We start from the raw sequence: 18,304 nt of genomic DNA, 5'->3' as shown, positions 1-18,304 counted from the left end.
TGATGCACGTTGTGTATGATATATGTTGTGTATGATGTATGTTGTGTATGGTGTATGTTGTGTGGTGTATGTTGTGTGGTGTATGTTGTGTATGATGCACGTCGTGTATGATGTAGTTGTGTATGATGTTGTTTGTAGATATATGTTGTGTATGATGCTGTTGTGTATGGTGTATGTTGTGTATGATATATGTTGTGTAGGATGTATGTTGTGTATGATATATGTTGTGTATGATGCATGTTGTGTATGATGCAGTTGTGTGTGATATATGTTGTGTATGATGTATGTTGTGTATGGTGTATGTTGTGTGTGGTGTATGTTGTGTGTGGTGTAGTTGTGTGTGTGTGGTGTATTGGTGTATGTTGTGGTGGTGTTGTGTGTGGTGCATGTTGGGTGCATGTTGTGTGTGGTGATGTTGTGTGTGTGGTGGTGGGTATGGTGTATGTTGTGTGTAGTGTATGTTGTGTATGCTATGTATGATGTATGTTGTGTATGATGTATGTTGTGTATGTGTATGCTGTACATTGTGTATGGTGCATGTTGTGTATGATGTAATGTATGGTGTATGTTGTGTATGGTGTATGTTGTGTATGATATATGTTGTGTAGGATGTATGTTGTGTATGATATATGTTGTGTATGATGCATGTTGTGTATGATGCACGTTGTGTATGATATATGTTGTGTATGATGTATGTTGTGTGTATGGTGTATGTTGTGTGTGGTGTATGTTGTGTGTGGTGTTGTTGTGTGTGGTGTGTGTTGTGCATGGTGTATGTTGTGTGTGTATATTGTGTGTGTGCATGTTGTGTGTGGTGCATGGTGTGTGGTGCATGTTGTGTGTGTGTATGTTGTGTATGGTGTATGTTGTGTGTAGTGTATGTTGTGTATGATGTATGCTATGTATGATGTATGTTATGTATGATGTATGTTGTGTATGTGTGTTGGTACATTGTGTATGGTGCATGTTGTGTATGGTGTATGTAATGTATGGTGTATGTTGTGTATGGTGTATGTTGTGTATATATGTTGTGTATTAATGTATGTGGTATGGTATGATGGATGTGTATTATGTACATTGTGTATGATGTATAAGGTGTATGGTGTATTTTATGTATTGTGTATGATGTATGTTGTGTAGTGTATGATGTATGTTGTGTATGGTGTAAGACGTACTTTCGGTATGGTGTATAGTGTATAGTGTGTGTTGTGTACGGTGCATGATAATATGCTGTGTATAATGTATGATATCTATGATGCATGTTCTGTATAGTGCATGATGTGTGCTGTATGTTGTGTATGGTATGACGTATGCTGTGTATAATATATGATGTGTATGATGCATGGTGTATGTGGTGTATGATAATAATGTTAGAATCTTGATTGTTTAGAATGTGTTAGTAAACTGGGTATAGCAGAGAGCACAAGGCTTCCCTCCTATGTGGCTCTTTAATATAAACCTAACTGAGAACAGAAATATCCTTTGAATATAAACTTGAACTAAATACAAATTTATCACTTTAATATAAACCGAACTAAATGCAAATACTTTGTAATATAAACCTGAACTAAACAACTTTAAGTTCTCTCTCCATGGCCTTTGAGATCTTTAATGACGAAAATAAGCAAATTTTATCCTACGTACAAACATTAAGAAACGACATACATCTTCACCGAATTGTATTGGACAGATAGATAAACAGACAGACACACACCCGAAAACAACTAACCTAATCCGTTTCAGAGACGCGAGAATGATCCTATTTAAGAAATATAACAAGATATGACAAAGAGAATGAAAGTGTAATCCACACTCTCACCGCCGCGAGACTTTGTGTACAAGGGACAGACGACGAACCTTTAAAACAGGTGAGACTTATTGAGAGACACGAGAATTATCCTTACGAAACAATAATAATATACACTAAAGGTAAAATTACACCAAGAAATGCAATACTAACGAGACGATTCCTAATCAACGAAACCCACAAAACACAAGGCATTAATATACATTTGTTTACATCAGTGGGTCAACAAAAACATCAGACAGACGGACTGAAAAGTAAACTATACCAAACAACCGATCAAGAAACAAGACAGACGACGAACAGCCTCAAGTAGGGTAAATATTCAAGAACAGAGACCCGGTAAAATACGATAGAACACCAGTTATCAAGAAGCCTCAAAGCGTGGGGTGATGAGGAATAGGGCTGAGTTAGCGGGGGAAGGAGAGGGGGTAGTTGGTGAGAGGGGAGGTTAGTGGGAAGGTATATTTAGGGGAAGAATGGGGAGGAGAGGAGGAGAAAAGAAGTACAATAACAAGATGAAGGCAAAGAAGAAACAAGAAGACAAAAGAAGAGCATCACCTACATAGAGTCTGAATCTACTAAAACCGAATCATGTAGTAAACAACTAAAGAAAAAAAAATATATAGTGTACAATAAAGTAAGACAAGACTAATAAATGAGCCTTAGGTAAAATCATAGTATATACTGTAGTTATATCGACATAATTCTATAGCAGCAATACGGGAAGGAACTTGGTAGGTAGACTAACACCACAAAGCCCGCCGCAATCGTATATAGACAGACAGGCAGACAAAGAGAAAGAAATAAACATTAATAAAAGGAACGTTGGACTTCTATGGGTTAATAATAGGTAGAGTAAATAAATGAGAAAGAGAGAGACAGAGTATAAGGATTGCACACAGAACACGCAAAGAAGTACGATGCTGAGAAAGTACCACTTAGCAAACACCACTAAACCAATATCATTTCCAGTCGAGACGAATGAAACCTAGCCTATCAAACCCCAGGATAATTTTTGTCTGGACTTGTTTAATTTTAGTTGATTCGAGTCGTTTACATTACTAAAAATATAAAAACTAAATAAAAACTGCTCTGTTCGTGGTACTTTCCAACACAAACATCATGCACTAGATTACACCAGATGGGTGAAGGACAGGTCATGACAATGCAGTAAGTAGCTGGTCATAGATTGTGATACAGTATAAACATTACAATAACTACAACACAATAATGAAAACGATTGATTACACCTATTTATGATCTACAATTTAACATAAACACTATTATAATAAATTGTATGTGTATGAGTATAAGATCGTTTAAAAGTAAATATTAGAATATAATTGTAAAAATCAATCGAGACTGTGAATAAAATGAGACACAAAAGAAAAAAAAAGACACAGGAAAGACAGAGAAAAATATATATATATATATATATATATATATATATATATATATATATATATATATATATATATATATATATATATATATATATAAAGGCAGAGAAATACACAGAGAACGACAAGGCTAATAACGAGAGACAGAAAATATGCATAAAAATACAAATATAAAGTACTGTATTGTAAAACCAGGATGAATGAACTACTAGGTCAGTACATGACAAACGATGAAAATAATACCATAAATCAAACAAACACATCTATCCTAAGCTATGACAGAGGAAACAACTCCAGGGTGTACGCTATAATGGGCAATAAAGCTACACATCTGACAGGAAGAAGAAAACTATGAGTTATAATGCTACCAGGTAAGTATAAGCTAAAAACTACACATATACTATATATATGAACCTGTAAATATATGATATATATATATATATATATATATATATATATATATATATATATATATATATATATATATATATACTAAGTTATATAAGATCGGACGAGATATAATGGAACTATTAGTCTTCCAGGTAATATACGCTAAACCATGATGACAAGAAGTGTCAAAGAGTTATAAATGATACTGAGCTAATATATATATATATATATATATATATATATATATATATATATATATATATATATATATATATATATATATATATATATATATATATATCGTTATCAGTTAAGATAGTACAGAAGAAACACCTTTAGGAGTTATATTTGATAACAAGTTACACCTGTTATCAGGTTAATCAAGCTTTGAAATAAGATAACACGATAAAAGAGCTATCCAGTACTAATATAAAAGAGCTATCCATACTATATAAGAGCTATCCAGTACTAATATAAAGAGCTATTCAGTACTATAAAAGAGCTATCCAGTACTATATAAGAGCTATCCAGTACTAATATAAAAGAGCTATCAGTACTATAAAAATGCTAGTCAGTACTAATATATAAGAGCTTTCCAGTACTAATATATAAGACCTATCAAGTACTAATATATAATAGCTATTCAGTACTATATAAGAGCTATCCAGTACTATATAAGAGCTATCCAGTAATTAATATAAAGAGGCTATCCAGTACTATATAAGAGCTATCCAGTACTAATATAAAAGAGCTATCCATTATATAAGAGCTATCCAGTACTAATATAAAGCTATCCAGTACTAGTAAATAAGAGCTATCCAGTACTAATAAATACGAGCTATCCAGTACTATATAAGAGCTATCCAGTACTAATATAAAAGCTATCCAGTACTATATAAGAGGTATCAGAATAAGATATCCAGTACTTATAAGTATAATAAGTACCCATATAAAAAGAGCCAGTACGCATATACAGTAAATGAGCTATCAGCACTGTAAAAGAGCTATCCAGTACTATAAAAAGAGCTATCCAGTACTAATATAAAAAGAGCTATACAGTACTAGTAAATAAGAGCTATCCAGTACTATTAAAAGCTATCCAGTACTAGTAAAAAGAGCTATCCAGTACTATATAAGAGCTATCCAGTACTAAATATAAAAGAGCTATCAGTACTAGTAAATAAGAGCTATCCAGTACTATATAAGAGCTATCCAGTACTAGTAAATAAGAGCTATCCAGTACTATATAAGAGCTATCCAGTACTAAATATAAAAGAGCTATCCAGTACTAATAAATACGAGCTATCAGTACTATGAAAGAGCTATCCAGTACTAAATATAAAAGAGCTATCCAGTACTAGTAAATAAGAGCTATCCAGTACTTATATAAGAGCTATCCAGTACTAATAAATACGAGCTATCCAGTACTAATAAATACGAGCTATCCAGTACTATGAAAGAGCTATCCAGTACGAAAATATAAAAGAGCTATCCAGTACTATTAAATAAGAGCTATCCAGTACTATATAAGAGCTATCCAGTACTAATAAATGAGCTATCAGTACTATATAAAAGCTATCCAGTACTAGTAAAAGTATAATATATAGGAATAAAGAGCTATCAGTACTATATAAAAAGCTATCCAGTACTAGTAAATAAGAGCTATCCAGTACATATAAAAGCTATCCAGTACTAATAAATAAGAGCTATCCAGTACTATATAAGAGCTATCAGTACTAAATATAAAAGAGCTATCCAGTACTAGTAAATAAGAGTCATCCAGTACTATATAAGAGCTATCAGTACTAGTAAATAAGAGCTATCCAGTACTATATAAGAGTATCAATAAATATAAAAGAGCTATCCAGTACTAATAAATACGAGCTATCCAGTACTATATAAGAGGTATCCAGTACTAAATATAAAAGAGCTATCCAGTACTAGTAATAAGAGCTATCCAGTACTTATAAAAATATCCAGTACTAGTAAATAAGAGCTATCCAGTACTATATATAAGAGCTATCCAGTACTAAATATAAAGAGCTATCCAGTACTAATAAATGAGCTATCAGTACTAATAAAGCTATCAGTACTAAATATAAAAGAACTTATCAGTACTATAAAAAGAGCTATCCAGTACTAATAAATAAGAGCTATCACTATAAAAAGAGCTATCCAGTACTAATAAATAAGAGCTATCAGTACTATAAAAGGCTATCAGTACAAAAAGAGCTATCAGCACTATAAAAGACTATCCAGTGCTAATAAATAAGAGCTATCAGTACTATAAAAGAGCTATCCAGTACTAATAAATAAGAGCTATCCAGTACTATAAAAGGAGCTATCCAGTACTAATAAAATAGCTTATCCAGTACTATAAAAGAGCTATCCAGTTAATAAATAAGAGCTATCCAGTGCTAATAAATAAGAGCTATCCAGTACTATAAAAGAGCTATCCAGTACTAATAAATAAGAGCTATCCAGTACTATAAAAGAGCTATCCAGTACTAAATATAAAAACAGCTATCCAGTACTAAAATATAAGAGCTATCAGTACAAAAAAGAGCTATCAATACTAAATATAAAACAGTTCAGTACTAATATATAAGAGCTATGCAGTACTAATATATAAGAGCTATATCCAGTACTATATATGCTATCCAGTACTATACAAGAGCTATCTAGTACATATAAACTATCAGTACTAATATAAAAAGAGCTATCCAGTACTAATAAATAAGAGCTATCAGTACTATAAAAGAGCTATCACTACTAAATATAAAACAGCTATCCAGTACTAAAAATAAGAGCTATCCAGTACAATAAAAGAGCTATCAATACTAAATATAAAACAGCTTCCAGTACTAATATATAAGAGCTATGCAGTACTAATATATAAGAGCTGTCAGTACTATATAAGTGCTATCCAGTACTATATAAAGTGCTATCCAGTACTAATACAAGAGCTATCTAGTACTAATATATGAACTATCCAGTACTAATATATAAGAGCTATCAGTACTATATAAAGCTTGCTGAGTACTATACAAGAGCTATCCAGTACTAATATATGAACTATCCAGTACTAATAAAAGAGCTGCAGTACTAATATATAAGAGCTATCAGTAATTAGTGCTATCAGCACTATATAATTGCTATCCAGTACTCAAGGCTATCTAGTACTAATATATGAACTATCCAGTACTAATATAAAAGAGCTATCCAGTACTAATAATATAAGAGCTATCCAGTACTAATATATAAGAGCTATCCAGTACTATATAAGAGCTATGAGTACTACAAGAGCTATCCAGCTAATATATAAGAGCTGTCCAGTACTATATAAGTGCTATCCAGTAATTATATATGCTATCCAGTACTATACAAGAGCTATCTGGTACTAATATATGAACTATCCAGTACTAATATAAAAGAGCTTCCAGTACTAATATATAAAGAGCTATCAGTACTATATGCTATCAGTACTATACAAGAGCTATCTAAATAAATAGAACTATCCAGTACTAATATAAAGAGCTATCCAGTACTAATATAAAAGAGCTATCCAGTACTAATATATAAGAGCTATCCAGTACTAATATAAAGAGCTATCCAGTACTATATAAGAGCTATCCAGTACTAATATATAAGAGCTGTCAGTACTATATATAAGAGCTATCCGTACTATATAAGAGCTATCGAGTACTATACAAGAGCTATCTAGTACTAATAATATATGAACTATCCAGTACTAATATAAAAGAGCTATCAGTACTATATAAGAGCTATCCAGTAATTAATATATAAGAGCTGTCAGTACTATATATATTATCCAGTACTATATAAGAGCTATCCAGTACTAATATAAAAGAGCTATCCAGTATATATATAAGAGCTATCCAGTACTAATAAGAGCTGTCCAGTACTATATGAGCTATCCAGTACTAATATATAAGAGCTATCCAGTACTATATATAAGAGCTATCCAGTACTAATATATAAGAGCTATCCAGTACTATATAAGTGCTATCCAGTACTATATAAGAGCTATTGAGTACTATACAAGAGCTATCTAGTACTAATATATGAACTATCAGTACTAATATAAAAGAGCTATCAGTACTATATAAGAGCTATCAGTACGAGCCAGTACTAATATAAAAGCTGTCAGTATTATGTAAGAGCTATCCAGTACTATAATATAAAAGCTATCTAGTACTAATTAAAAGCTATCAGTATTATGTAAGAGCTATCAGTACTAAATATAAAAGCTACGGAGATGAAGAAATTTATCAAGGAGGCTATTCGAAGCTATAATGACAAGCAAAGTATATCAGCTATAAGATCAAGGTAACCGTACTGAGCTCTATACGATTGGGACAATATTAAGGAATATATGAAATTGAGGAAGACAAAACATAATATCATAGCTCTATAGCACCCGGAGTTATATACGTTCAAAGCTAATATGTACAGTAATTAGCTGGGTATGAAATAGAATAATCTTAGGGTATATCTACTGTATATATAACCTTAGCTAGCAAGAAAGAAATAAAACTATTTGTATAAGATATTTCACGATACAATAGACACACACAAGCATATATAAGGTAAGACATGGCAAAGATATAAGAATTAAGACATAGTGGATATATAGGAAGCTCTGGTGTTGAGACATAACAACAATACGGTAATTCATACAACGGTGGTATATGACCGTGTATTAGTTTCTGATAGGACAGATATACTGAGCTATCTAAGACATGGAAAAAGATATATGGAGCTAAATAAGACATGATAAAGATATACAATAATTATAAAACAATTGCCAGGAAGATATATGACACTATAAAATATGTCCAGATAAACGATGGTTATATAAAATATGACTTAGATATATAACATTATATATAAGACTAGGGTATATACAACTATTAGACTTGACAAACAAAAAGTTATCCATAGCAATAAAAGTCCTAACAAACAACAGACATAAAACTTCCACAAGACAAAAGACATCCGGATCTATGTCAACAAAAACACAGAAAGTAAAACAAAAGAAGAGTGAAATTCTTTAACTGAAAGCCAAACAACAACAACATTAAACGAAGCTATGAAACGAGTGAAGAATGAGGCTATGATATGACTCACAGCGTTACACGAGGCTGGACAAGGAGGAGGAGGAGTCATGAGATTCGAGCAATGACGTGCCAGCAGAAGGCCACTCACTCAGCTATCAAAGTTAAAAATATGACAGAAAATAACAAGAATTCATAGACCAGGATAAACTATGTAAACTAGGATAGACTGTAAACTATTATAGACTGTAAACTAGGATAGACTGTAAACTAGATAGACTGTAAACTGAATAGACTGTAAACTATTATAGACTGTAAACTAGGGATAGACTAAACTTGAATAGACTGTAAAAAACTGTAAACTAGGATAGACTGTAAACTAGGATAGACTGTAAACTAGGATAGACTGTAAACTAGGAGACTGTAAACTTGAATAGACTGTAACAGGATAGACTGTAAACTATTATAGACTGTAAACTAGATAGACTGTAAACTAGGATAGACTGTAAACTTGAATAGACTGTAAACTAGGATAGACTGTAAACTATTATAGACTGTAAACTAGGATAGACTGTAAACTAGGATAGACTGTAAACTATGATAGACTGTAAAGATGACTGTAAACTTGAATAGACTGTAAACTAGGATAGACTGTAAACTTGGATAGACTGTAAACTATTATAGACTGTAACTAGGATGACTGTAAACTAGGATAGATTAGAATGGACTGTAAACTAGGATAGACTGTAGCTTGAATAGACTGTAAACTAGGATAGACTGTAAACTATTATGACTGTAAACTGGATAGACTGTAACTAGGATAGACTGTAAACTTGAATAGACTGTAAACAGGTAGACTGTAAACTAGGATAGACTGTAAACTAGACAACGATAGACTGTAAACTAGGATAGACTGTAAACTAGGATAGACTGTAAACTAGGATAGACTGTAAACTTGAATAGACTGTAAACTAGGATAGACTAAACTATATAGACTATAAGCTAGGATAGACTGTAAACTAGGATAGACTGTAAACTTGAATAGACTGTAAACTAGGATGCTGAACTGTATGAAGCTTGAATAGACTGTAAACTAGGATAGACTGTAACTAGGATATACTAGGATAGACTGTAAACTAGGATAAACTGTAACTATTATAGACTGTAAACTAGGATAGACTGTAAACTAGGATAGACTGTAAACTATGATAGACTGTAAACTAGGATAAACTGTAACTATTATGACTGTAAAGGATAGACTGTAAACTAGGATAGACTATGCTATGATAGACTGTAAACTAGATAGACTGTAAACTAGGATGACTGTAAACTTGAATAGACTGTAAACTAGGATAGACTGTAAACTAGGATAGACTTAAACTTGAATAGACTGTAAACTAGGATAGACTGTAAACTAGGATAGACTGTAAACTAGGATAGACTGTAAACTAGGATAGACTGTAAACTTGAATAGACTGTAAACTAGGATAGACTGTAAACTGGATGACTGTAACTGATGACTGTAAAGGATAGACTTTGAATAGACTGTAAACTAGGATAGACTGTAAACTAGGATAGACTGTAAACTTGAATAGACTGTAAACTAGGATAGACTGTCTTGAATAGACTGTAACTAGATGACTCTAGACTGTAAACTAGGATAGACTGTATAAACTAGATTGACTATTGAACTAGGATAAACTGTAAACTAGGATAAACTGTAAATAGGATAAACTGTAAACTAGGATATGACTAACAAGAGATAAAAGGCATTACGGTAAGATGTGACACAGATGACTATACAGTATTGTAAACTAAAGGATTAGAAACTAATAAGTTAAAGTATGACAAACAATGGTGTTCCAGGGTATGTAAACAGAGACAAATCAAAAGGGTTAATAAAAAAAAAAAAGACACGACAAAGACACTGAATAATAACACAAACAGGACACGACAAACAAAAAACTGAGAATAACACAAGGAACAAACACGACAAACAAAAGGCTTCGAGAATAACACAAGGAACAAACACGACAAACAAGAGCTTCGAGAATAACAAAAAGAGCTTCAGAATAACACAAGGAACAAACACGACAAACAAAGGAGAACGAGGCTCCTATACAAACTTGAGAGAAGTGCCAGAGGTGCCACCCACTCGGCACCATCGGTGTGTGGCTCCCTCACCACTCGATACTCAAGAAAAACAAACCAGCCACTAAATTCAGAGATCTCACGAGCATTGATGGACGACAGGTCAGTATTTGCAAGGCGCAGCTTCGACGATTCTGGCCGTAGCACCCTGTCATAGGACTAAGGTAACGGCGCCTCATCGCTGGGGTTTAGGTTGTAACGCTCTCGGATATGCAGGTACACGTCGCCTACGTATATTTGACTAACACTGTGGTTAATACTCAGTTTGAGAATCAACTTCACATAAGTTGTGCACAAATGCGGTATGGGCGGATCTCCGTACTCACAAGGGTGACTATCTACTATCTTACAGCTGGCAGCGATTAAGGCCAAGGACTCATGGAAAGATAAAGTCGACACCGTCAGGAGACCCGGAGTCGAGTACGGGGTTCTTGTTCTGCTCTCCTCACCTCGTTAGAAACAGATACGAGGTACAAGAGTTTGTGCTCCACACCGCTACCTGTAACCTTTCAGTGCAACCAATTACAAACTCTTAAGGTATGGTGCTATCAAACACTACTGTCTAAATATCACAATTTTCCTGCTTTGAGGTTAAATTATGATAATGATGGAACATTAAATTTTAAGTGATATAATACCATTAATTTCTTTCAGTGTTCCGCTGTCCATAAAATATTCCCCAATAAGGAAGCACTACAGAACAAGCTGATATTATTTCCTTTTTATTACATAAATCATAAAAATTTTCTTTAACACTAACTAAGGAGGGATGCCTAAACCCGTAAAACAAACCAACTAATATAAAAGAGTGAACCAACGTTACGTTGCATTATCATGTAAAGATACAAAGTTGACAAGAGAACTGCTAAGGTCAGAGCGGTGGCTAATAGTCTAACCTACTCTAGTTAAAATAAAACAATAATAAAAAATGCAGAAACCTTGAAAAAGAACTAACTGTTGTCTAGCACATTACTTGGTCCCTACATCCCTTCACAGTTAAGAAGGAAGCCTAAGTCATCGGAGCATGCTATAAAAAACTTTACAAGAGATACAACTCAGTGGTTCCCCAGCCACCACCAGCTCATCACCCTCAAGCTTGAGTTACCCTGCAGAGTCCGTCCTTAACGGTATTAACGGCTTTAATAATTTGACTAAAGAGACAGAGTAGAAGAGTTTTGCGACATGCACGGAGGACAAACAGACAAGCTCCCAACAAGCTATAAGCCACACATGAACACACAAGCATCCTGAAAAGTAACAATCTGTATATTCATATATACACAAAATCACTGGCAGTTGCTAATCGTGAAAAATGTCTACGATAGTAAATTGGGAACTGCAGAAGAAATTTTTTATCTAGTTTTTGTTCCCCATAACGCCGATATAACTACTTATAATATATTTACAGAATTAACAAGAATATAGTTATAGCTAAATGATGACTATCACCTTTATATATTACTATCAAGACATTCAACATACAAATACACTTACGAAATATGACAAACTGTAACTAACATCAAGTGACACGACGCTATAGTTATGGATAATGAGAGCCGTGTGGTCTCCACTCTACAAAACAAGAGCTCAAGAAAATATTTGTGAATAACATGATATTAAGTTTTAAGCGTTTACAAGATGGAATATAATTATGTATTTTAAAGAACGTCTACCTAACGATGGTCTACAACAAATATCATCTCACAAGATACAAAGCTGTTCCAGAAGTCTGATAATGATGAAATACTTCTAACTCGATATAATATTCGCTAACTTTATGCATTGTTATCAATATCTACAAGTTAAAGATCTTTATAGAGTTAATATATTCTACTCAGTGGGTGTCGTCTACTTTACACCTACACTCAGGACAAGAACAGCAAGAAAGGGGTCACAGAGTCTACGCCAAGAGGCAGACTCGTAGCTGCCAATGCTGGGTATTGACAGATTGACAGTGGTGAGGCTACAACAAATGGAGATTTTGGCAGACTTACCGATGAAGAGGAAGAATATTAGCAGACCGAGTTCTCTCATGGATGCCTTGAGCGTTCTTCCTAGAATCTGGGTCCTTGGAGTGTCGAGACAATTTGAATATTCTGAATACTCGGACCAGTCGAATAACTCGTAGAATGGCTAAGACATGGCCTGGTTTGGACCCTTCTCGTGCGGGGAAAGTGTCTCTGCAGGGATGACCATCACCTCTCCCTCCTCTTCGGCTACCACAGTCGCCAATGTAATAAAGTAAGGAATGATAGCTACTATATCGATAATGTTCATGACGTCTTTCCGCACTCCTTTGGTGGCGACGCGAAAATCTCACTAATAGTTCAGTGGAAAACCAAACGATACAAATGGTTTCTATGAGGAAGAAAGGATCCGTGACTTCGGGCACTTCGTCTTCCTCCACAGTGCCGTTGGTCGTGGTATTGAACACCTTGTAGTGCTTGAATTCCGGTAGTGTCTCAAGGCAAAGATCACAATGGAAAGGAGGATAACGAAGACGGAGATGATGGCCACCACGCGCGTTCTGCGAGCTCTCCGGGTACTCGAGCAGCCACACTTTCCTCTGGAACTCGTTATCCGGGAGTGGCCGCTCTTCTTCCTAATGAAGCCTTCATCCTCCTGTGGACCAAAACAAGAGAACATCGGGTGAGGCACTGGGCATATAAACACAAAACATAACATAGTCAATAATTCATTCCTTACACCATTACTGCACTGAAGGCTTTTATATATGTGACATATTAAGATGTTTATAGTTAAGTGGTTATTATCTGGGGACTCAACGGTAGTCACTGCCAGATCTTAGAGTTTATGAAGCATTTGAGTCTTAGGGTCATTGAATTATGAAAGTTAACCACGGTGTCATAGTATAAAATAAAATTATGATAACTTTCCTAACTCAAGCAAAATGGTAACACACAACAAGAAATAAGAAGTGACAAGATGCTGTAGGTCACAGTTATTGATAATAAAATAACAAGTAACATCACCAGTCATCTTTTAATCTTCAATTCTTTTTTTCTCAGTTTAAAACTTATCCCACTTTATCTATATTGTACTGTACAGTTCCAACAGTATCGTTGTCATGGGGTCGATGTGATTCGAGGCTTTCCGAGCAATGTTACTCAACCTCTTTCTGAACGGTTGGCAGTTCTAAATCCGCGACCTTTGAGCATGAATGAGTATACAGTATGCGTTATCGAATATGTGATCATCCGAGGCTTCAGATCATATATTACCCGACTCAAAGTGGATGTTGTAAATGGACACCATCATGCCAGTCATCAACGGGATCTTACATCGAATGGAGCGAGGAATCAACAGGGTGACATAAGATGCGAGAGGTGCTATTATTGGGCTTCACAACAGAGGTATACGTAACGCTGATATATAACAAGGAGAACTGGGTAAGCGAACCCACAGTATCGCGATGGGTTAGGCGCCATGAAACAACTGCTGCCACACTGAAACTTACACAAATGTCCTTCTGTAGGTGGACGGGGTTCTGTTGCCTGCAAGTCCACTGATTTGAAACATTTACATATCAGTAACATGGGAGATCTTATATGCAGCGATATAGTGTTATATTGCTGTAGCTGTTCACTCTAATATCAAGTATTATTTTGTCACTCTTCATAAATCAGATATATCGTGAACAACTTGAGTAGGCATATTGTGAAGCTGTGAAACTCAGCATAAATGAAACTACGTTAATATAACGACGTACTGGTGAAATGTCCGTTTTGAGGTCTGTCTTTCATGATGTTCGAAACATTTCCATTCAATGTATATTTCAGTGTTATTGTAATCATCAGTCAGAGGCTTTTACACGTGGATTTCTTGTTATATTGAAGTATCTATTATAGTGTGTCACTAGGACGATTCCTCCCCATCTCTAGCTATTGCTGATATGGTGAGCAGGCGTACCAACTTATGGTGATGCACTGGGGATCATATAAAGCATTTCGCCAAGGCTTTCAAAATGAAGCGACGGAAAATCTAACGATACATTTTTGGGGACTGTACATTAAAGGTCAAAAGTTCACCCCTCCCAAACTGAAGCAACATCGACTCCAGATGAGATAAAACAACACACCCGCACCAGATGATAGTAAGTAAATTCGGAGATTCATTCCCGTGGTTCAGTTTCACCCAGGGGAACGAACTTTTGTCACGGTGTACACATTAGCGAAATATTGGTGTCGTCCTTTCTGTGTCAACTGAATATTATAATTTACTGCCCCTTCCAGTGGCGTTGGACCACATTACCCCATCCCGTGGCCCTGAACCACTTCCTCCTTCCAGTGGTCCTGCACTACCCCTCCCTCTCCCCAAAAATAAGAATATGAAGATAAAGCTACTGTAGACCATATTCATATATCGTTCCTTTCCTCCTAACTGGGCCGTCGTCCTTCAGGACATTATATCATGATTCCTTTCTTCCTCACGGAAAGTTCTAAGACACAACCAAGTCACAGTGGTCGAAGACTCACCACAATTTAACAGTTAGAAAACGAACACCACTCGTGACGGTGACTTGAAGATCTTACACGTGGTGCAGCACACCTGAGTAACACTAGTCAGGTGCAGGTCAACTCTGATATTCTGACAGAATTAAGTTAACCGACCCTTCACTTTTCACACAAAGGTATACGAACTTTCCGTGCATAGTCAGTTGTTGACTGGCTGGGCGGGTAATTGTTATGAATGGTGTGTAGTTGTTCACCAGTCAGCACAGATGGTTTTACCTTCCTTCACAGTTACCAAGAAGGGATCATTTAACATCTTTGCGTGTATATTATCTTAAGTTATTACTACGGCTGCATCTGGCGGATGGCACACGGTATAGTGTTCATTATTACGGTGTCCATTACGTCAAGACAAGACCTGGTTGGGGATATCTGAAACATTTCAACCAGGACTTGTTGTCTTGACGTAATGGACGGCCCTGCAGTCAACAACTGACTACTTCTTAACCAACCACAAGCTCCCGTACAAACACTTTCCATCCACAAGTTCAACTGGCATAGTTGTTTTGTCATTGATAAGATGTTGTCAGTGTAGAAACTTACCTTGAGTGTAAAGATAATAAATGGATGCAATGATACTCGACGTTAGGATACAGTATTATCTAATGTTAAACAAAATTATCTTGTCATACAAACTAAAAGACTTACACAAATATGTCAATACATTGAACAATATACTGTAAACACGACAAAACACCTAGAGGCGGGCCTTAGATTCTAATTCACAGTAATCTAAAAAACAACGGAAAACAAGTAACCTGTTAAACGATTCGTTGAGTAAGATAAGTATTATGGGTGGTAGACCTTTCCCTACATCACCCTACACGATCCCCTGTCACCCAGCATCACGGGGCAGCCTTCAGCCCTCACGCATCTTTAGCAATACACACTCCTTTCCGCAACCAAACCTTAACCCTGTAGTATCCAATAGCGTCACTATGATACACCTTCCTAAATCATTCTACACAACCCAACACTATCCTACGTCACCCTGCAATACTACCCTTCAAGTCGCTACAACACGACCCTACAACATCACCCTACACACCTACAACACCATCATACAACACCCTACGTCAGTAACCAGAAAGGTTGGGAGGGATGACCGTAGTGTTCTGGTAGGGACTAGACCTGAAGAGCGCGCTTGATTCGCCCGTGACTGTCAGGGGAGGAGGGTTTTGGTCATTCGTGCCCACCTGTCAAGGAGAGGAGTCCCTGGTCCATCCGTGGCTACCTGTCAAGAGGAGGAAGTTCTTTGGTTCATCCGTGGCCACCTATCAGGGAGGTCTTTGGTCCATACGTGGCCACCTGTCAGGAGGAGGAGGGTCCTTGGTCCATCCATGGCCACCTGTCAAGAGGAGGGTCTTTGGTCCATACGTGGCCATCAGTCAGGTTGGAGGGTCCTTGTGGTCATCCGCGGCCACCTGACAGGGAAGGGTCTTTGGTTCATCCGCGGCCACCTGACAGGGGAAGGTCTTTGGTCCATCCGCAGCCACCTGACAGGGGAAGGGTCTTTGCTCCATCCGCGGTCACCTGACAGCCAGCCTTTGTGTGTTTTCAGGAGGTCCACTGCTGCTTCCTTCATTACAAGAACTGACACACTGACCGTCGAGGACAACTTCATCTCCTATTATATATATATATATATATATATATATATATATATATATATATATATATATATATATATATATATATATATATATATATATATATAAATATATATATATATATGTAGCTATGGACTCCACTTTTAGGATCCCTTCGGTGGCATGTAATATCCTTCAGCGTATATATTGTAGGATCTGAAACTGTAGGATATCCAAACTATCCCAATGTAGGTCCTACTTAAAATTCATATTAGTATCAGAAGGACAAATTGGGTATGACGAGGTATTTCGGATTGAAAATAGGTCTGTTCTGAAAAAGCCGAACGTTGAACCTAGAGCCTCGGAAATACGAACCCCCTGAGCCCAGCATCCCAAACCCTTGAATCTAACACCCTGAACCCTTGAATCCACCATCACGAAAACTCTGAACCCACCATCCCAAGCCCATGAACCCACCATCCTAAGCCCAGACACCATCCCAAGCCCATGAACCCACCATCTTGAACCCCATGAAACCCACCATCCCAAACCCTGAACCAATATACCCTTTGAAGATAACCGAACCCATATAAAAAAGAAAAAGTACTGGAACTTGAATTATCCCGACCTAAAACCAGTCAAATAAATCACAGAACTTAAAAAATAATGTTGACAATTTGTTTTCCCAGTCACGCCGAATATTTATACTAAATCATAACAGCTATAAACATGATCCCAATTAGTCAATAAAAGCCTCGAGGTGTAAAAAAGAAGTAAGGCCAATTTAACTTCTTTAATTAGCAATTACTTGTGTGTTTGAAGGAGAGTGAACTTGTAATTTCCGCTGTTAATCCTGGGAAAAAATACAGTATATCTGTGAGACTGAATTTCCTGTATTATTTCTTATACACAGAGGTGTCAGGTTTAATAGTAACCTCTCTCTCTCTCTCTCATACTACAACTTTCTATCGTTTCTTTAATTCCGTCTCTTGTTTTATCATCCTTCTTTTCATATACTTTCCTTTTCTGTTTTACTTTTTGTCAACCTTCAACTCAATCTCCTCCACTCCCTTACTTCATTGCTTTCTCCCTCCTTCCCTCTCCCCTCCCTCCATCCTTCTCACCTACCTCCCTGCCCATCTCTCCCTCCTTCCCTCTCCCCTCCCTCCATCCTTCTCACCTACCTCCTGCCCATCTCTCCTCCTTCCCTCTCCCCTCCCTCCATCCTTCTCACCTACCTCCTGCCCATCCTCCTCCTTCCCTCTCCCTCCCTCCATCCTTCTCACCTACCTCTCCCATCTCTCCTCCTTCCTCTCCCATCCTTCTCCTACTCTGCCCACTCCTCCTTCCCTCCCTC

General features: G+C 36.3%; 1 protein-coding gene across 1 annotated transcript in view; it reads right to left on the bottom strand.

Annotated features, from left to right (window-relative positions):
* Positions 1-18,304, bottom strand: part of LOC121880119 (potassium voltage-gated channel protein Shaker-like) — a 130,248-nt gene that overhangs the window by 96,274 nt on the left and 15,670 nt on the right. Inside the window, 8 exon segments of the mRNA XM_042387176.1 lie at positions 12,821-12,894; positions 12,896-12,965; positions 12,968-13,113; positions 13,115-13,298; positions 13,301-13,350; positions 13,352-13,430; positions 13,433-13,448; positions 14,305-14,352. Of these exon segments, the coding sequence (XP_042243110.1) occupies positions 12,821-12,894; positions 12,896-12,965; positions 12,968-13,113; positions 13,115-13,298; positions 13,301-13,350; positions 13,352-13,430; positions 13,433-13,448; positions 14,305-14,352 (667 nt within the window).

The sequence above is a fragment of the Homarus americanus genome, unplaced genomic scaffold (genome assembly GCF_018991925.1).
Source record: "Homarus americanus isolate GMGI-L3 unplaced genomic scaffold, GMGI_Hamer_2.0 scaffold30108, whole genome shotgun sequence".
Taxonomy (NCBI): domain Eukaryota; kingdom Metazoa; phylum Arthropoda; class Malacostraca; order Decapoda; family Nephropidae; genus Homarus; species Homarus americanus.
Note: the sequence above shows the minus strand (reverse complement) of the source record. Positions and strands in the feature narration are given on the sequence as shown.